Source organism: Pipistrellus hanaki (genome assembly GCF_964339955.1).
Source record: "Pipistrellus hanaki genome assembly, chromosome: 11".
NCBI lineage: Eukaryota > Metazoa > Chordata > Mammalia > Chiroptera > Vespertilionidae > Pipistrellus > Pipistrellus hanaki.
The window spans coordinates 49705250-49726593 of record NC_140513.1 but is presented as its reverse complement, the minus strand read 5'-3'; the positions used below and the strand labels follow the sequence as shown (position 1 = coordinate 49726593).

General features: G+C 40.0%; 1 protein-coding gene across 1 annotated transcript; it reads right to left on the bottom strand.

Annotated features, from left to right (window-relative positions):
- Positions 1–4791: 4791 nt before the first annotated feature.
- Positions 4792–21034, bottom strand: TYRP1 (tyrosinase related protein 1; the record flags this gene model as incomplete). Its single annotated transcript, XM_084898261.1, has 7 exons — positions 20644–21034; positions 19037–19359; positions 16129–16333; positions 11878–12045; positions 10138–10317; positions 6307–6453; positions 4792–4997 (listed from the first exon to the last, which is right to left on the bottom strand). The coding sequence occupies exons 1-7, from the start codon at positions 21026–21028 to the stop codon at positions 4792–4794; spliced, it is 1614 nt and encodes a 537-aa protein (XP_084754387.1). The 5' UTR covers positions 21029–21034.
- Positions 21035–21344: the final 310 nt, after the last annotated feature.

Here is a 21344-nt window from a genome sequence, read left to right as displayed (position 1 = left end):
AAGAGTGCATTTCCATGTATAGTCTACTTAATCGATTAGTAATTGATCTTACTCATTTTACTAACAGTTTCTGTTCAAAATCCATAACAGATTTTATTCATTGTCTTTTCTTCCCCTCTTTTCAAAATTAAAAGTCTAATAATTCCTATTTTTGTTAAAATTTTTTTTTTATTTCAGAGAGGAAGGGAGAGGAAAAGAGAGATAGTAACAACAGTGATGAGAGAGAATCATTGACCAGCTGCCTCTTGCATGCCCTACACTGGATCGCACAACATGGGCATGTGCCCTTATTGGGAATCCAACCATAAACTCCTGGTTCTTAGGTAGACAACTCAACCACTGAGCCATGTTGGCCGGGCTAAAGGTTCCTGTTTTATAGCAGAAAACTTTAAGAATAAACTTCTGCTTAGTGATCTACATTCTGAAATTAATCATTCTTTACTGAGATTTTCGGAAGAAGAGTCGCTCTCTTCTTTAAAACTTCCTTCCTCAAAGCCACGGTTCATGAATAACTGTAGGGATCCTCTGCCCCACTCCTCTCCACACACGAATCATACTTCCAGATACAGTAATTTTCAGCTCTTCAAGTTGATTCTAATGTTGCCTCTTTATTTCTAAATTGTATATTTCAACTTCTATTTCTTATCTTCAAAAATCAGAAGTAGCATCTTTTAACGTTCTTTTAGTGGATGATGAGGACTTAGCTTTTATCATAGCCCCTTTTATCAACTTTTCCAGCAGTTTACCTATCCTTCCAGGTTTCAACTTAATTTTCCCTTCTTCAGCTAATCTTCTCTAGTCACCCATCTAAATTAGATACCTTCTGCCATATTTAAGGGGAGCATGCTGTGTTTCTTTCATACCACTGTAATTATCGCATATCTTGATGGCTTGTTCATTTGTTGTGGTAGTCTTCAAGTTAATCCCAAATTAATTCTTTTCTATTCCTTACTATTATATTTTGATTTTATTCAGATTAGTATAGAGGGCCCCCTGGGAATACACATGGATGACCTTTAAATTAATGTCAGCTGAACTGGAGATGTAGGCAGAGTCACGCCCTGGGAACATGTTTCCCCAAAATGTGGGAGACTTATCAGTACTGATTTCTTATCTTTATCCATGTGCTTGTAATGAGGAACGAATAGGATCTTGACTTACCCAGGTCTTTATATGCTAATTCCCAGGAATGAGGGAATTAATAGGACCTGGACACACCCAAAACTTCTCTGACCTTAAACCCCGCTTTGGAAATAAATAAATGCTGCTGTTTTCTCTGGTGAGAGGGACTGTCTCTCCATCAGAGTGACAGCCCCCTACCTGGGTCCCAGCTTGAATCTATTTCTGTGTCTTGGTCTCTTTTTTCCCCTTTAATTTCTTAATCCCTAGCTCCTCCACTCAGGAACCTGTCGTTTTCCGTGTGGGTCGTGGAAAACAGAGAAACAGCCCCCTAGAGATTAGTATCCAGCAACGACAACAACAACAACAAACAACTCTTCAGTTTTTAATATTCATTTGCCATGTGATAAATTTCTAATGAGATACAGGCAGAATTCTTCGGAGGATATGTATTTCTGAATAAAAGGAAATTTTCTGCCCAGTGTAGATATAACTCTTAACATCCCTGACAGCATAAATAAGAGGAGTGGTGCTGGAGAAAAGGTAGAAGGAGACTGAGTCCTCGAAGGCATCATTGTGCTGCCATACATACCTTGGACCCTCTCCCTTTCAAACTGTCTCGTTTTTGAGAAAATAATGCATCTCCAGTAATCAATTTTGGTATTTTCATTCACTCTCTTTTGCTATGAAGCTCTGTGTGGCCAGGAGCACTATGAAACTTGTTCATCCTTGTAGCATTGCATCAGGTATTCTTTTTTTTTTTTTTTTTTAATATATTTTATTGATTTTGTACAGAGAGGAAGGGAGAGGGATAGAGAGCTAGAAACATCAATGAGAGAGAAACATCGATCAGCTGCCTCTTGCACACACACCCCCCCCCCCCCCCCCCCCCGCCTTACTGGGGATATGCCTGCAACCAAGGTACATGCCCTTGACCAGAATCGAACCCGGGTCCCTTCAGTCCCCAAGCCGACGCTCTATCCATTGAGCCAAACCGGTTTCAGGTGCATCAGGTATTCTTAACCTCAGCATTATTGACATTTAGGTTGGATAATTTATTTTTATTTTTATTTTTATGAGAGGTGGGCTGTTTAGTCCATTGTAAGATCTTTAGCAGCAACTCTGGTCTCTGCCCAGTAGATGCCAGTAGCAACCCCACCTTCAAGATTCTCCTGGAGATAAATTGTCCTCCAATTGAGGATCATGACCTTTGTCGCTGGGGTTCAGTGCTCAGGATACACGGGTCAATAGATGTTGACTATATTAACAAAGTTATTAATTAGTTGAATGTGAGGACTGGAAGGGATGGTAGAAGTCAAGGTGACTTTCAAGTTTCTCTCTTGGGCTAGTAATTGTAACATTGTATCATTTAAAAGATGAGGCACATTCCAGTTTATCAGTGTTCCCCTTAAACTGTGGCCTTAGCATTGAATGAATGCTCCACCTGTGAGTCAAACTCTACAAATTTTTGTTTCTGTATTAATGAAAATCATTATATTAGCTACTGCATAGTTCTCCCCATCCCCTTATTTGATTGCTTAGCATCTTCCCTCATTATTGGTGTCATTGAACTATTGGCTTATATTGAACTTGAAATCCACTAAAATCTCCTGGCTGTTTTGTAAAGAATCCTGCTAATTCTTGCTTTCCTTTTCCTTTTAATTTTGCAGTTGTGATTTGGATGGGGCCAGTTTCTGACTTTTTTTTTTCTTTTAAACTTAATCTATTTCATATCAGGTTCTGTGGGTTTTTTTTTTTTTTTTTTTTTTTTTGTGTGTGTGTGTGTTTTGTTGTTGTTAATATATTTAATTTTTTTTAATTTCACATTAGATCTGTCAGCTGGATTTCTCATTGATTGGTTGGTTAATAAAAGCTTTGACTTGTAAATGGCAAAGACCAAATACTTGATATTATTGGATATTCAAGGAGTTATCTCTGAACAAATATCTCATAACTAAATATTGGAACACTTATTTTAATAACCCAAAGCTGCTTCTTCCCTGCATTAAATTTTAAAGATCATGTGGAGCTGTAAATGAGCACTATCTCGGAAATCTGTTTCTAGGAATGAAGACAGAATATGACTTCAGAGGACAGTACAGGCAGGTGTGGTGAGGCATTTTTACTCCTCTGTTAGACTATAAGCTTAGCTCAGTTGGTGGCACTGGCATGCAGTGGGTGCTTATGCAATAGGAAAGAATGGGTTTATGTGGTGTGGAATGTGCTTTCCAATGAACACTTAATATTAACAATTTTATTTACTATCTAAATATATAAATGGCTAATGTGCAAAGTGCCCCCTCTGGAGTTTGGGAGACAGGGAGTTTGGTCACCCGCTATGATGTGTGCTGACCACCAGGGGACAGTGCAGAAAGAAGAGAGGCTCCTGCTGGCAGCCAGAAGGCCCCAATCGGCCCTGATAACCAGCCAGGCCAAGGACCCTACCTGTACACAAATTTCATGCACTGGGTCTTTAGTGTTTTATAAGAGAACTGGAAGACTGAGAACAGTGGGAAATACCCAAGATCACAAGTGAGTATTATTTGCAATGAATAACATAGAATATTATAGTAAGAGTAATGGTCACCTGATCAAGATCATACAGAACTATAAAATAAATAGAAAAAAAAAGCCTCGAATGAAAGAAAAATAAAGCAACACATTTATGGATAAATTATCAAAACTATATTTATAAGATAATAGGTAAAGCTTTCTCTTATACTTAGAATTTATTAGAATTTCTGATTATGTTTTCAGACCGGTCATCTTTCTCTCGTGACTTATTCAGTATTAACTAGTCTCTTCATCTCTACTCTTACCATTTACCAACATTATTTGCAAATATCACCACCAGCATCATTTTTATTAAACACACTTTAATCATGACTCTCCCCTATTCCCTCTTACCTATAGAACAAATTCTAAATTTCTTAGGATTGCATATAAGGTACTTATTTTATTCCTAATTTCAGTTTCTTCTCTTCTCTGTAAAAACTGTGCTCTAAGCACACTGACCTACTTTATATTTTTAAATGTTTCATGCTTTTTTTAACTTCTCTGACTTTGCTAATGCTGTCACTCTTGCATGGAAAGCCCTTCTCAAACCTTGTATTTGGTAAATCCATTGGCATTCTTTGAGGCCCAAGTCATACGTGACCTTTTCTATTTTACATTTCTGACCATTTTGAAGAAGTTAGAGTCCCATTTATAATTCCACATATATTACTTTAACTAATAAATGTGGCTTCCTTTATATCTGTTGGTCAGTGTCAATGAATGGAAATATATTTATATCTTAATACTGTCGAAATGCTTACTTATGTATTTTAATCAGGAATTTTTTATCAATCATGATTTTTCTTTATGATTTTTAAACAAAGCAAAAGCAGCTTATTTACATTGTCATACAAGTGACCTTTAAAACATGCCAAAAATCTAGACACTTTCTGCTTCAACACCACAGAGCAGGTGCAACCTACTGTTTAAAATAAAAAGGAAAGTGTTGTGACTCTTCCCAGCTCTGGAAAGTGATTTCTGGAGCTTTAATTTCAACATGTGCAGGCATAGGAAGAAAGGAACAGAGTGAAAGGAAATACAGCTAGCAACTCAATCAATTATTGTTCAGCCAGGGCTTCTGTAATACTATTGTGTAAGACAATTGGTCTTTTATAGTTAGACCATGGATTGATTAGGATTCGGGATTTTTTCATATTCTTCAGCATAGTGTCGATACTGGTCAGTGAGGAGAGGCTGACTGGCTTCATCCATCTTGTTTCTGGCACGGATCAGACAAGAAGCGCCCACAAAAATGACTGCAACCAGCAATAAAGCAGCAACCACTGCTATGGTAATAATCTCAGAAATTTGAAAACTCCGACCTATTTGAAGAATAAAACAAGAACAAAAAAACAAAAAAAATAAATAAATCTGCTAATAGTTGCCATCAAAAAATGGATTCTAAATTTAGGCACTTTACTAAAATCCTCATACTTAATTTTTATTGGCTACACTGTCTAGAATAACATTTGTCATCTTGGAGGTACTTTCTAATTTCTCATAATGAGTAGATTCCATTAGGGTAGTTATTTTAATTCTAAACATGAGGAAATAATGTCACTTGCCCAAGGTCATTTGATTAGTAGATAATAGAATTGGTTTTGGAGTACAGGTGTTTCAGAATCCAAACCCTGTGCTCTTCTGCAGTATCCTGCTGCCTTCCTTGAAAAATAAATTAAAATTTATTTTTAAAATATATTTTATTGATTTATTTTTTTATTTTTTTATTTTTTACAGAGAGGAAGGTAGAAGGAGAGTTAGAAACACTGATTCAGTTGCCTCCTGCACACTCCCTACTGAGGATGTGCCCGCAATCAAGGTACATGCCTCAACCAGAATCGAACCTGGGACCTTTCGGTCCACAGGCTGATGCTCTATCACTAAGCCAAACTGGTCAGGGCTAAATTTAAATGTAAACAAGAAAGTTTTGCATTTCAAAATCTCAGGACAGCTTGGAGTACCTCATGCTGTTAAAATTTTTTTGAGGATAGATAAACAGTGGCACATTATGTTGTAGAAAAATTAGGGGGCTAAGCTCAAAACTCAGTTTCTCTGCTTACTAAGCATGTGACCTTTGACAGTTACCCTCACTAAACCTGTCGTCAGTATTTGTAAAATCAGGATTATGACCCTGTCACGGAGGGGTGTAAGGGTTAAATGAGATAATGTACTATACTATAATCAGTGCAACACCAGGTCAGAGTGGGCTGGCAACAAGTGTTAAGTTCACTTGCTTTATCATCAAAGGAAAACCTAAATGAACGTTTCTAAATGCAAGTGGGAAATTTCAGCCTCAAGAATACTGTGATTGCCGAAACCGGTTTGGCTCAGTGGATAGAGCATTGGCCTGCAGCCTGAAAGGTCCCAGGTTCGATTCCAGGTCAAGGGCATGTACCTTGGTTGCGGGTACATCCCCAGTAGGGGATGTGCAAGAGGCAGCTGTTCGATGTTACACTCTCCTCGATGTTTCTAGTTACCTATCCCTCTCCCTTCCTCTCTGTAAAAAAAAAATCAATAAAAAATATTAAAAATATATAAATATAAAAAAAGAACACTGTGATTGGTTTACTTTTAAAGGTAACATAATGCTTTTGAAAATTTCCACAGTAAAAATACATTTTTAATACTCACCAGGCCATTGAACTTCATAGGTGTATCCCAGGTTGTCTGGAGCAGTAACAAACATTTCAGTGTTGGTAATTGGAGGCCAGAATGGCACCATATTGTATTGTCTATTATGTCCAATAGGGGCATTCTCCAATGGAAATGTGGATATGTCTAAAATATGCCAAAAATACCTTATTAATATTAGTATATAGTTATATTCTGAAGATGACCTGAAATATTCAAGCATAACATTAAAAACATTCTTTCATATTTTACAATGAATGAAGACATAAGTTTTACTATAGCAGAACAGGGACTTGCATAAAGCAGATTTCAAATGCCTTGCGTATAGCACTAATTAATGTATTATCCCATAGAAAAAGCAAGTTCAAAAACTGGCGTGTTTCAGTATTTTGTCATCTTTGATGCTCATTAATTGTTTTACTTTTAAATTACAGAAACAGATTTTAATAAAATTAAATTTATTTTTTCAAAAAGGTAAAGAAAAGATGGGTCTATAGTTTGCTGTAACATCATCTATGATTTAAATTTGATAGTTTCTAATGGAGGTTTCTTCTTGACTGCAAATGTTTCTATTTGGTATATTTCCTTTTTTTCTCTTTACTTTTAGAGAAATAAATATTAACTTGTTCCTCAGGTTTTACTCTGTTAACAAAAAACTCTTAAAAATTTTGAATCACCATCTTGTAATCTTACTTGCTTCCCGCTACCTCTCCTCTTTCTATAGTGGTCTTCCCTGACCCATGGTTTTATCGACCATGGTTCAGTTATCCACAGTCAACTGTGGTCTGAAAATATTGCATAGAAAATTTTATAAATAAAAAGTTATAAGTTTTAAATGGTGCGTGATGAAATCTTTACCCTCCTGCTCTGTCCTGCCCACGAAGTGCATTATCCCTTTGCCCAGCATATGCACTCAGTATATGCCACCAGCTCGTTAGTCACTTAGCAGCTTCTCAATTATCTCATCAGTGTTGTGCTATTGCAGTGCTTGTGTTCAGGCAACTGCCCCAAAGCCATTCATATAACTTATTAAAATACTAGAGGCCGGTGCATGAATTTGTGCATGGGTGAAATCTGATTGGAGCCAGGTTGGCGGGGGGGAGGGGATCCAGGAGGTTGGTCAGCAGCCCTACTCTTGATCAGGGTGAGAGTCTGGCTGGGGGAGGGGCTGCAGGCAGTTGGCCTGTGGGTCCCCCCTGATCCGAGTGTGGAGGGGCAATTCGGGGCCAGGCTAGTGGGAGAGAGGGGCTGTAAGAGGTTGGGGTGGGGGGCAATGGGGTCCCTGATTGGGCCAGTTTGCTGCCGTGGTAGACGTCGTATCGATCAGTTGTTGCAGTTGTTCTGGTGGTTCTGTTGTTTTGGTTGCTTAGCTTATATATACATATATATATATATATGTATATATATATATATATATATATATATACACACACACACACACACACACACACACACACACATATATATATATATAGTTATAATTGTTCTATATTACTGCTAGTTATTATTGTGAATCTATACTGTGTGTAATTTATAAATGAAACTTTACCATAGGTATGTACCTAAAGGAAAAAACAGTGCATGCAGTTCTAGGGTTCACTACTATCCACAGTCTCAGGCACCCACTGGAGCTCTCAGAACATTTCCCCTGCAGACAAAGGGGGACTGTTCTATTTAAATACAAGTTGCAGGTATTTATATCATTGATGAGTTTTTGTCATAAGGGTTAAAAGTACTGAAATGTCCTTTGTGGCAAAAGTTGTGGTTTGTTGTTGTTGTTGTTCTGTATGTTGGTACAATTAATTACCAGCTGGAATGTTACAAAGCCAGAGTTGCAAGTGGGCTTGGGCTCTACATGGGTGGAAATACATTGAGAAGAGCTGGGACATGTGAGAAAACTAGTGAAGTGTCCGACTGTGTTTGTAAGAACTACATTATCTGCACAGTCCATGTGTTTCCATGAAGCACAGTAGAGAATTTTAGAATCTAGTTTGAAGAATGATTCTAGAAATGACAGTAAGTGTTTATATTTTTGAGGCTTAAGTATTTATCTAGTAACATCTGTTGAGCTCCTGATCTAGGCAAGGGGCTATAGCTTTGAACAGACAAAATTTCTGTCTTCAAGAAAATCACATGTTGGTGTATTGAGGAAAATTATTTTTTCAAGTTAGATATTAAAATTAATAAGTTGGGCCGAAACCGGTTTGACTCAGTGGTAGAGCGTTGGTCTGCGGACTGAAAGGTTCCAGGTTCGATTCCGGTCAAGGGCATGTATGTTGGTTGCTGGCACAACCCCGGTGGGGAGTGTGCAAGAGGTGGCTGGTCGATGTTTCTCTCTCATTGACGTTTCTGGCTCTCTATCTCTCTCCCTTCCTCTCTGTAAAAAAATCAATAATATAGATATATATTTTTTAAAAGCATATCATGCTATTAAAAATAAAATGAATAAGTTGGATTTGTAAACTTCCCATTTCACCTTCACTCGATCACCCTTACGCAGGTCAGCTTCAGCTGTGTGATTAAGTTATATCTATTAAAATGAATGAAGAAAAATAGTAAAAATAACAAACAATAGTAACTGGATTATAATGTAATCTTTCTATGGCTCTTCATCTCTCTTTATTATAGATAATGCCTTATAATCATACATATATACTTAAATACACATGAAAATGAGGTGGAACGCCAATCAGTGAATTCATAGCAGATTGATAAATGAACCAATATTTTTTTGTAAGTTATTCACTTGTTAAATAATTTTCTGATGGATAGTAAAAGCCATTAAAAATATTTCACATGTCAAGTCAACAGCAGTGATTATTCTGAGCAACAGTTTTTCCTAAGCTTGCCAGGACAGTTTTTCCCTTAATATAATCGAATTGTTTCTCTGCACCTATGGTTAGCAATATCTGTTTGCTATATCCGTAATTAGGTTGGCTTTAAGCTAATGGCATGACATTCTAAATGTAGCCTTCAGGTTAAAAATAATGGAACATACTATTTGACCAACTCATCAATTAATGGTCTTAATCAGGTTAATTTAAGAACTTCTGTACACACACAACCACATACAAGAAAATAAGGGGTTGGCTGAATTGAGTGGATAAATGAATAGGTAGTTAATCTCAAATATTATGTTTATATGCATGATGAGATAAAGGCACAGAAGTCAACATTTAGAACACTTTTAAAATATAAAAATTTACAATGTTTTAACCAGAGGAACAACATTGAAAAGTAAATGTGAAAAAATTAAAAGTAATATAAATCTCTCAGCTGAGTAGAAATTAAGAGAAAGCAACCTTGTAAATAAAATTAAATATGTTAAAATGAACTTAAAAAGAGATTTTTCTATGGTGTGATATAAAAACCAACATCATCTTTTCAAGTTGAGCAAAATTTCCATTTGTGAGAGTGAATAAAGTAATAAAATAAAAACCATGGATTATGAGTGTAATAATTTTTCTCTTTTGGAGTATCAAAGAAGAGCTCTGTAAGAATTTCCCATCTATATTAAAAAGCAATGAGAATGTTCATTGGAAGATATGAGGTAGAAGAATTTGGGAAACAGTAAAAATGAGAAGGGATTAACTGCTTAGTTCTATTGAATGCTAGTAAATATCATCTTACTATAGCCATTCTGAGAGACTTCTTGTCTGCCTTGTCAAAGTGGTTTGGAGTATTTGGAAATGGCAAGATAATAAAGCTATTTTTGCCTTATGTTGAAATGTAGTTTATGTGTGTCAAGTGCTTAGCCTGAAGTGATAACTTTGCCATCCGAACAAAATTTTTTTTTGCTGAGCCCGCGAAAAGCATATAAAAATGTCTCACCAGCATTATATCTCCTCAGCCATTCATCAAAGATTGCGTCAGTGAAAGTATGCAGGAGGACAAAAATAGGATCATTTGGAGATAAATGGGTTTGTCCCCCTGTTCCATTCAGGAATAGATGAGCCAAATTGTGAAGGCTTCGAACAGCAGGATCGTACCTTCCCGTGGGATCACTGTAACCTAGATATAAAAATAGAATGAGAATAGTAAAAATCATTACAAATATTCCACTTGTCAAGTCAACAGCAGTGATTATCCTGAGCAACAGTTTTTCTAAGCTTGCCAGGACATTGCTTAACATAATAGCATTATTTCTCTCTACCTTCGGTTAGCGACCTTTGTTTGCTATACTTAGAACTAGGTTGGTTATAAACTAGTGGCATGGCATTCTCAATGTAGCCTCCAGGTTAAAAATAATGACCTGCAAAGGATACCAATCAAAATACACAGAATACTCTATTTCCACAAGGCAAACATCACTCTATATGACAGTGGAAATATCTAGCTTCTACTGAAAACTGCTGATTGGGAGACCACTCTGATTGTCCTGGAACTTAAATTGCCAGATGTTACTTTAGTTTCCTATATTATTCCCTTTTAATGACTGTCAGCATATTTATTTTTGGAAACTTACTGTGGTGGAGAAGTTACAATTTCTCAGGGTTTTTTTAACACCTCTGTATTAGATTTAAACATCTGGAGGGCCTACCCTCAAAACATTTATAAAACTTTTGATAATGATGTCTATTCCATATACATATTTCTGCATATATCTCCATTTTATATATAATAAACATATATTTTATCTACATATATAAAAGCCTAAATGACTGTCTAATGTTCGGCAATTTGTTCAGCCAGTAGCTATGATGTGAACTAAGCACCAGGGGAAGATGCTCAATGCAAAAGCATGGAAACAGGGAACAGACTGATGAATCTCAGAGGGAAAGGGGCGGTGGGTGGGAAGAGATTAACTAAAGATCCTATATGCATACTAGAGGCTTGGTGTGCAGATTTGTGCACCAGTAGGGTCCCTCAGCCTGGCCTGTGGAGATGGGGCCGAAACTGGCCCGGTGCAAGGATTCATTCACTGTGGGGTCCCTCGGCCTGGCCTGTAAGAATCAGACTGAAACTAGCTGTCTGACATCCCCTGAGGGGTCCTGGATTGCAAGAGGGCACAGGCCAGAGTGAAGAACCCCACTGGTGCACGAATTCCATTTTCTAATGATCTACAGCATTATCTTAGGCTCTGCATCTGTTTTCCGATTATCTTAGGCTCTTCAGCAGCAGTTCTCAACCTGTGGGTCATGACAATGTGGAGCATTGTGTTATACACCAAAAGGGAAAAAGGTGTGGATTTGATTTCTGGGTCAGGGCACATACCTAGGTTGCAGGTCCCTGGTTGGGGCGCATATGGGAGGCAGCTGATTAATGTTTCCCTCTCACATCGATGTTTTTTCCTCTCTCTCTCTCTTCCCCTTCCTCTCTCTCTAAAACCAATAAAAATATATCCTTGGGTGAGAGTTTAGATAAAAGGGACTTTTGTGGTCTGACACTTTTATTTGAGGAAGTGCTTTTGTGAGCAGAGAATTATAACTATATCATATTGGCAGCACCATTCAGATAAACTAATTGGATCAATGTGGCATTTAAATTTTTTTTTCAAAGAGATCTGAATGTGAGTACTTCAGTTTACTGTGATAACTAAATCAATTCAAAACACTAATTTTGTTTACTTGCCTTCCACTGTGTTTCGGAAACTGTTTGTAGAGTTGGAATAGAAAGGAGGTGTGTCAAATAATCCAACTTCTAAGCACTGAGCCACATCCTGTGGTTCAGGAAGCCTCTGCACCATTGGTCTAGCCACGTTTCCGGCTGGATTCCTCCTAATTGGCGCCCCCTCAGTGCCTGGGAAGAAGATGGGGGATGCAAACATTTAGAGAATGGTTAGAGATCTTGTTATTGCCCTTCAACATTTTATATACATCATAGACCCTGAATAATAGGTTCTTCTTGGTAGAGGAGATACATTTTAAAAATGCTTTTCAGTGGCATTAAAGTGAGAAAATCTAAGTTATGTCAACTTCTCTAAGAAGAGTAAATAAGTGTCACATAAAATCATCCAAAAGAAGTGATCACAATAACAGACAGAGGTCCCAGTGTTTGTTAAATCAACATATGCTTCTTTCCTGAGAATATATTAAAATAAACATTCCATGAAAAATTGAATTTTGTCCAAATAATCTCATAAACTTGAATTGTACACTGAAATCTATATTTCATGTATATAGATATATGGAGTTTGGTACTTGAATGCTGTCTGTTTCAGCCCTCAGAGAAAGAAAGAAAAACAATCTTCATTTCAATGAACACATTTTTTAGGAAGTTATGTCAGAAATAATTAAAGTCTTTTGAAGGGCAGTAAGACTAACAACTGAGCGAAGAGCTGTGATACTAGGGATCATATGATAGATGCCTCTTGAGGGAGGGAAGGAAATATCTTGCCCAGTTGGGTGGATCCTAACGCTGCTGAGGAGGTGGGAGAGGCTCCTGCCACCTCCCTTGCATTCGCAGCCACCAGTCCAGCTTGTGGTTGAGCGGAACTCCCACTGTGGGAGCGCACTGACCTCCAGGGGGCAGCTCCTGTGTAGAGCATCTGCCCTCTTGTGGTCAGTGTCCATCATAGCTACTGGTCATTCCCGGTCATTCCACCATAGCACATATGTCAAACACAAGGCCCGCGGGCCAAATCCAGCCCGCCAGGCCTTGCAATGTGGCCCGCACCGCGCTGTCATCACTGCACTCCGCTGTCAGTTTATGACATTGTCAGTTTATGACTGTTCAGTAAACCATTCGGCCCACGATTTAGGCTGAATTTTAGATTTTGGCCCCTTCTCAAATTGAGTTCGACACCCCTACACCATAGAGTCAATTTGCATATTACCCTTTTATATTATATAGGATAAGTCCCATTGGAGCAAGAATTCTGTTCTTGCTCACTAATATGTGCTCCAGTTTTGATATAGTGCCTGGCATTAATAGTTGCTAAATAGTTGTTTGGTACATGTTATTATATGGCATTTAATCACGTTGGCCTGTTTGGGGGCTCGCCTGTCTGGGCTACATGGCAATGTAAGAGATTATTGAATGGTGGGAAAGATGAGAAGTTAGATAAGAACCATAATGTGAAGAAGTCAAACAGCAAGATGATAAAGTTATGTTTAATTCACGAAGTGGGAGAGGCCTTAGGGTGGTGGGAGAAGAGTTTGATTAGGAGCATTTTTTGTTAGTTTGCCTCAGTGGTCTCCAGAGAGGAGTGCTCATGCCTTAGAGGAGACACAGAGAATAACTTACTGGGTGGGAGAGAGAATATTTCAACATGTACTCATTTTCACTGTACCTCATTCATAGAAATCCTAATTGTATGCTTTATAATTAACATAGTAACTAGCATAAACAGCTTTATCCTATATAATAAAGAGGTAATATGCAAATTGATTATCACTTCAACACCCAAGATGACCACCCCATGTGGACACAAGTTGGCCATGACAAGATGGCTGCCACAAGATGGCTAGCAGGGGAAGGCAGTTGATTAGGTTAGCAGGGGAGGGCAGTAGGGAGGGACCAAGCCTGCAAGAAAGGGAAGCTGGGGCAATCAGGCTTGCAGGGGAGGGCAGTTAGGGGTGACCAAGCTGTCAGGGGAGGACAGTTGGGGTAGACCCAGGCCTTTAGGAGAGGGAAATTGGGAAGGTACCAGGCCTGCAGGGGCAGGCAGTTGGGGAGGACCAGGCCTGCAGGGAAGGGCAGTGGGGGGGGGGGAGAGGGCTTCAGGGGAGGGCAGTTTGGGGTTACCAAGCTGGCAGGGGAGGGCAATTAGGTGCAATGGGCTGGCAGGAGTGCAGTTAGGCATTGATCAGGCTGGCAGGGGAGTGGTTAGGGGGTGATCAGGCTGGTAGGTAGAAGCAGTTAGGGGCAATCAGGCAGGCAGGCAGGTGAGCAGTTGGGAGCCAACAGTCCTGGATTATGAGATTGGGCCTAAATGGGCCACTTGTATCAGGCTTAAACAGGCAGTCGGAATCCCTCGAGGGGTCCCAGATTAGAGAGAATGCAGGCTAGGCTGAGGGACAACCCCCCTCCCTGTGCACAAATTTCATGCACCAGTCCTCTAGTATAATATAAAAATAAATTTATATAATATAAAAATAAAACATGACTATATTGAGAATGGAAAGTGCATATGTATGTTTTAGGTATACATTATTATAAAAACTTCAGACTATACTAGCTAACCCATCAATTTAAGCTAATATTTTGGAGTTTACTATTCAGGGAACTGTCACTACATCCCAAGAAAAAAAAGTATTGGTTACATGGGTTTCAAAAACACTATATTCAAATGTGCTCTCATGAAGCTTCGAAGTGCAGGATTTTGATAGTGAAGAAACTAGTTAAACCAATTTAATTTTAATCTAGTGACTTTAAAATTTGTTTATACATGTACAACCTCTGCCATTGCATCTATTTTTATTTTTAAATTAAAACAATTTAATTACAGTTGACAATATATTAGTTTCAGGTGTGCAACATAGTGGTTAGACATTTATATAACTTACCAGAAGCCCGTTGCACAAAATTCATGCACTAGGGGGGTGTCCTTCAGCTCAGTCTGCACCCTCTCCAATCTGGGACCCCTCAGGGGATGTTCTACTGCTGGTTTATGCCTGATCTCACAGGCAGTCGGACATCCCTCTCACAATCTGGGACTGCTGGCTCCCAACCGCTCAATTGCCTGCTTGCCTGCCTGCCTGATTGTCTCTAACTGCTTCTGCCTGCCAGAATGATCACCCCCTAACCAGAATGATCACCCCATAACCATTCCCCTGCCAGCCTGATTGACACCTAACTGCTCCTTTGCCAGTCCAATTGCCCCCAACTGCCCTCCCCTGCCAGCTTGGTTGCCCATAACTGCCCTCCCCTACAGTCCTGGTCCCCCCCAGCTGTCCTCCCTCCCCTGCAGACCCAGTCTCCCCCAGCTGCCTTCCTCTGCAGGCCTGGTCCCCCCCAACTGTTCTCCCTCTCCTGCCATCTCCTCTGTGCTTACCAGCTGTGAGCCCAGCTTCTGGCTGAGTGGCACACCCCCTGTGGGAGCGCACTGACCACCAGGGGGCAGCTCCTACATTGAGCATTTGCCCCCTGGTGGTCAGTGGGCTTCAAAGTGACCAGTCTTTCCTCAGTTTGGTTGATTTGCATATTAGCCTTTTATTACATAGAATAGCCAGCCATGCCTAAAGAAGAAAAATAAGGGGGGATAAGGAGACTCTAATAATGAAGACCTTGTATTTGCAGCACAGGGACAGATAATAAGATCCAAGGAAGAGAGTAGAAAGCTCAGTTGCAGAGCCGCACATGACAGAAATGACCTGTGGCAGAGCTACTGTTCAGATCCCTGGAACAAAGATGCTAGAACAACTGGTTAAGCATTCTCTTTATCATCTTTTTATTTTTAACCCTATGACTAGATTAACACCATAATAACATAATGTAATTATATTATTATTATTATTATTATTATTATTACTTTTATTTACTCCTTTGGCACTTCCAAGTCTTTCTGTGTACATCAGGTTTCCTAGGGAACATTTTCTATGAAATTCCAACACAAGACACATGATCAGTAAGCAGTGCTGAGTGCACTAAGAGGATTAAGTTATACAATTAGACCTTTCCAAAATAAGAAAGTGAGCAATGCACTTACCAGATTGCTCAAGAAAAGAATGTAATAATGTACAGACACTCTGTTCCCCTTGCTGCACCTTATAGATTGCCTTGAGTGTCTTAGTTGTTTCATGAATTGACTTCATTACATCGATTCTCTGCAATAATAGATTTTAGTCTGACATCCTTAATAGAACGAATGGCCTTCAGGCAGCACATTTAATCCCTCTCCCTAAAGGGAATTCTGAATCCTAGATGTCATTTGGAACTTACTGTTACACAGGGTTCCTAGGGTATCATAATCTTCCAGGGATTCACACACCACTCGCCATTGAGAAAAGACAGAGTTCGGGCTTATAAGGTTGGGATCAAAGTTGCTTCTGGAGCCCATCATGTCATCGGTGCAGATGTCACAGACGTTCCTCCCGGTTGCAAAATTCCAGTAAGGAAGGGAGAAGGAAGGATTCTGCAACATTTCCTAGATCACAGAAACTCAGTTAGCATTCTCTGGCTTTTGTTTAAAATTCTCTCTCTCTGGTGGGTTTCCTCCCTGGCAGTCTATATCTCTTAGTTCATTTCAGCCACTTAGAAGCCAGTTAGTGGGTCTGAGGGGCTGGAGGACTCAACTACTTTATTAACAAAGCTTCTCATTTACTAAAAGGAGTCACTTTAGGCTCAGGAGCGATTTAAACTCAACTCGTTATACAGAAGTTCCTGCCATTGATTTGTTTAGGGGGCAGGGGAAAGGTCTTTCTTTTCTTTTTTTAGATAGGTAATTATATTTCTATTGATTGTGCCAAAAGTTATCAATAATCACTTCTACTTCTTGACATTTGCACCTCCTTCTATTTTCCATTTTCCTTTCTGTAATTCAAGCACTGCTAACTCTTGGTCTGGAGCCAGACCCTCCTGGAAATGTGTTCTGTGGAACAGTGCCTTTTGTTTTGTTTTGGTTTTATTTATTTATTTGTTTGTTTGTTTGTTTAACTTGAATGCCTTGAGGCATTTAGATTCTGCTTCAGCCACAGGCTACACAGACTCCATCAGACTTACCTTATTTGCCTGGGCTGTAAAGAAGTTTTACTTAGAGACCTCTGCTTCAGAGTCTAAACTCTGAATACTCAACCTCCTCCCCGAAGCTCATACCACCAGGACATGCCGAAGGGAAACGGAGTGTTTCTGTGTGCATGCTGCTCTGTAGAACAGGGACCTGGTTCCCATTTAGGGCTTATCTCAATGATTTAAAAAATGCTGGACTCAAGATCACACGGGCATTTTTCCTAGGTTCCTTAAAAGATGTATTGACGGTACCTGTTATTTCTCATTCCCTTTCGGTCTTTGGGGAATTACATTGAGAGTGTCAGATTTAAATGTGGGAATTGCCACTGTTTTATTCCGCCTCCCTGCACTTGGGACATTACTGCTTTTTCACTTCCAGCCTTTCTAGGAAGCATCCCCTGGCCCTCAGGGTGTGATAGAGGGCCCAGAGCTTTCCCAGGCTTCGCCAGCGATGGGTCTCCAGGGACGTAGAGTCCTCATTTGGAAGCCATTGTTCTGGTTCACAGATATTAGTGACAGCTTCCAGGGGATTATTAAGAGTCATTTGTGGTTCAGTAGCTGACATTTGGGAGCCGGAGCATATTCATGTGGCATTTCCATGGCACATTATGTATAGGCTGTAATTGGTTGGATCCCTGTGCTGTTGGGTTTTAAAAATATAAGTAGTCCTAGAGATTGAAGTTTACACAGGTACAATTTGAAGCTTTTAGATACTTTCCATCTGTCCTTTCATTTTGGTGTGCTCATGGGAAAATGACTTGAAGGCATGAAGCTCTAGAGTCGATTACAAATGACAGATTTATCTACGAGTAATCTACTGAATGTCTTGTATTCAGAGCTATAAAATATGAAGTGCAGAATACTAGATGAATTTATTTAATCACTCTATAGATAGACTACATTCATACAAATATCTTATTCTGTATTGTCATGCATTATTTTTTCACTCTTCTAACCATTTATTTTCCTGGAATAATGCTGGGCACAAGGATATTACACATTGATAAATAAACACCTTTTCTGCCTTCAGATATTTTTAGGTTAATTTTTAGATTTTAACTTAGGGAGAGGGATTCATTACAGTTGTTTCACATAGAATACTGGTTTAATTTGTTGATTTCCTAGACCTAGTAATTTAAAATTTTATCTTAAAACTACAATACTTTTCTTAAGGAGGAGCAATTAGTAAAAGACGCAATAATAAAGTGTCTTTGTTAACAGATAACTTAATGTGGTTTGAGCTTATATGCTTAAAAATATATAGGAAGCCTGATAGCTGTGGCTCAGTGGCTAAGCACTGATCCATGAACCAGGAGGTAAGGGTTTGATTCCCCGTCAGGGCACATGCCTGGGTTGTGGGTTTGAATCCCAGAAGGGGGCATGCAGGAAGCAGCCAATTGATGATTCTCATCATTGATGTTTCTATCTTTATCCCTTTCTCCTTTCCTCTCTCTTGAAAATCAGTAAAAACATATCTAAAAACAAGCAGGAAATAACTGGGTTGAAGTTCTCTTTATGCCAATACCTCTTAAGTAAAAATGATATCTAGCTGATGGGATATTTTTAGTAGATTTCTTCTGTAAGCCTCAAAGTGGTTTTAAAAATGCTGGACTCAAGATCACATGGGTATTTTTCCTAGGTCTCTTAAAAGATACAGTTATGATACCTGTTATTAGAAGCATAGAGAACAATGGTGCTCAATGCAAATATGACAATATATAAACGGAAAGGGACCTTTTATAATACATCATTGAAACCCCATATCACGTTAGTTTTGTCCACTGGTATGGAGAGTTACATATTTGGGACTTGGAAGACTGGCATATCTGTATGAGTCATTGTTTTAATTACAGAGCTGTGGACCATGTCCAGTGCCTTCATTGGCACCTACAAATGTCTCACTTGCCTTCCTCATCATTGAGATTACTTTCTTTTCACTTCACAAACGGTCAAGGTCCATTAATAAGCAATTAGCACAGAGAGGAACATAGAATGCCTCAGGCAGAGCAGTAACAGGGGTTTCTCTGTTACACCATGCTTTGGAGCACAAGTGGCTCAAATGACTTGCAAACAAGGCGCCCTGTGTGTAAAGGACCCGAACATGGAGATGCTCCCTGCGTACCTGCATGTCTCTCTCCAGCTGCAGCAGGTGGTACCTGTGCCACGTGAGGAAGGCTGGCCCCTCATGGGAGAAGTCCACTTCGCCGAAGCTTTCCTGGCCCGGCCCAAGGAAAGTCTTTTTGACTGAGTAATAGTGTGTCCACACAAAGTAGTTGTAAATGGAAATGTTCTCGAACTGTGGCGTGTTGCCATCTGGCCCCAGGATCTCTTCTGTCCTCCTGGTGGCAATGACAAACAGGGGGTGAGTGGTGCGCTTCGCCATATCCAGGGCCCGGACATAGTAGTTCTTCTCTTCTGTGCTTAAATCCAGGAGGTTTCTCCTGACTAAAGGGATACAAAATGCAGACATGAAAACCTCTGCCTTGTGGGGATGGGTAGAGAATGAGCATAATAATCTAACACACCATGCTCTGTTTACCTGTAATGATAATTTGCATGCATGTTTAAAATTTTTTTTTTTTTACTTAAAAAAAACCTCTTATTATATATCCCTCCTTCCCCATCTCTCTGCTCCCTCTTGTTGTCTCTCCCTCAGTTGCTTTCTCCCCCACTCTCCAATTTAATATAGAATTTTGTGAGCTTTCTGTCATCTAACTTGTGGATTTTGATTGTGTTCTGTTTATTTCTACTCTCCATTGACATTTTTCTACATTTTTAATTGTCATAAATCTTGCAAAAACAAGGGATGTGGTGTAGCAGGGTGGTGAAGACCAGAGACTCATTCAATGACCACACATTTCTCTAAGTCCCAGTTTTCATCTACAAAGTGTATATAAAACACTAGAAGCCCAGTGCATGAATTTGTGCATGGGTGGGGTCCGGCCGGGGGTGGAGGTGGGAGATGGGGGGAAGGTCTGAGAACGGTTGGCCTGCCCTGCTCCCTGGTAAAACTCCAGGTCGAACTCCCGGTGGAGGGGACAATTTGCATATTAGTCTTTTATTACATAGGATAATATATCTTTGCAGAGTTGTACCTTTTAAAGGGTTTACATATAAAAAGCAGTTAGACCAGAGCTTGGCTCATAATAAAGGCTCAATAAACATTCTGTTCAACCCTTGGTGTGGCACCCAGAAAACAATTGCATTTTGCTGGCTGCTACTATTTCATGCCTTGTTATTAATTGTTATTGCTATTTAGGCTGCTGGCTGGGCTCATCATCAAAAATGGCTAAACTTGCTCATTGCAGGGGAGAATTTACTAGGGGGTGAGCAAGGGCGGTAGAAGAGGCCCATGTATTAGAGGTGGACAGACCTCAGCATGAAGTCCAGGTTTTCCGAGGGCCAGCTGTGTGGATATGTCCTTTCGGGACCACGCCTATGCTAATTAACATAACTACCTTGAGGAGTTACTGAAAGCATAGTCATAAACCTCTAGCACAGTTCCCAGCAGACTGTGGTGGCTCAACACATGTTCTGGAAGGAAATAGTAGTCAGATGACCTGAGCCCCAAGCTCATTCCTTTAAATTAAATACATTTCTTAATCTCTGTAAGCCTCTTTCCTCAACTGTGAAGAGAGGATTGAGCTGTATGATTTTCCCAGATGTTCTTCCAGCTCCAGTGATTTGGGTCTCACACAGGACCACCTAGCCATTCATACCCCCGCTTACCTGTGAGAACCCTCTGGTCACAGGTGGTTCCTCTCCATCCATGACGGCAAGTCCCGCAGTTGTGCCCCCAGAAGTTGCCATTGCAGCGGCACGTCCTGTTGAAGAACCGCGTGGGCCAGCCCTCCCGGTCGTCTCGGCCGTCATGCGGGTACTGGGGGCTGTGGGGCCGGGAGTCTGCAGTCACGGCCTCACACCTGCCCCTCCCCGAGGAGGAGCCGCAGGGGTCAGTCCCGGGCCCGGCCCGGGGGGCCAGGTCTGGGCAGCACACCCCACTCCGCAGGGCCTCCGTGGTGGCACACTCCCTGGGGAACTGAGCCCCGGCCTGCTGAGTGAACAGCAGGGCCAAGGAGATGCATCCTAGAGAGAGGAGTTTGTGCACTCCCATTCTGCTGGAAGCCAGGCTCCGGTTCTGTGGCCCTTTGTGCAGAGACTGAGGCACATAGATAAAAATCAAGCTGGAAAGGAGAAAGCAACATGGAATTATACAAGGATTCCCCTCCTCTCCCCCTTTGGAATGTTATAAATGGCATGAGCCCTTTCCAACCCACCTTCCAAATGCTTCTCACACCTGTCCCATGCCAATTCAAGTCAGAAAAAAAACAGTTATTTACCTTAAAATTTTTTGACATGTATAATACCCACATAATTAAATCCCCAACCCTAGTCATTTAGTTTTCTTCCATCTTAATTTCTATTTATAA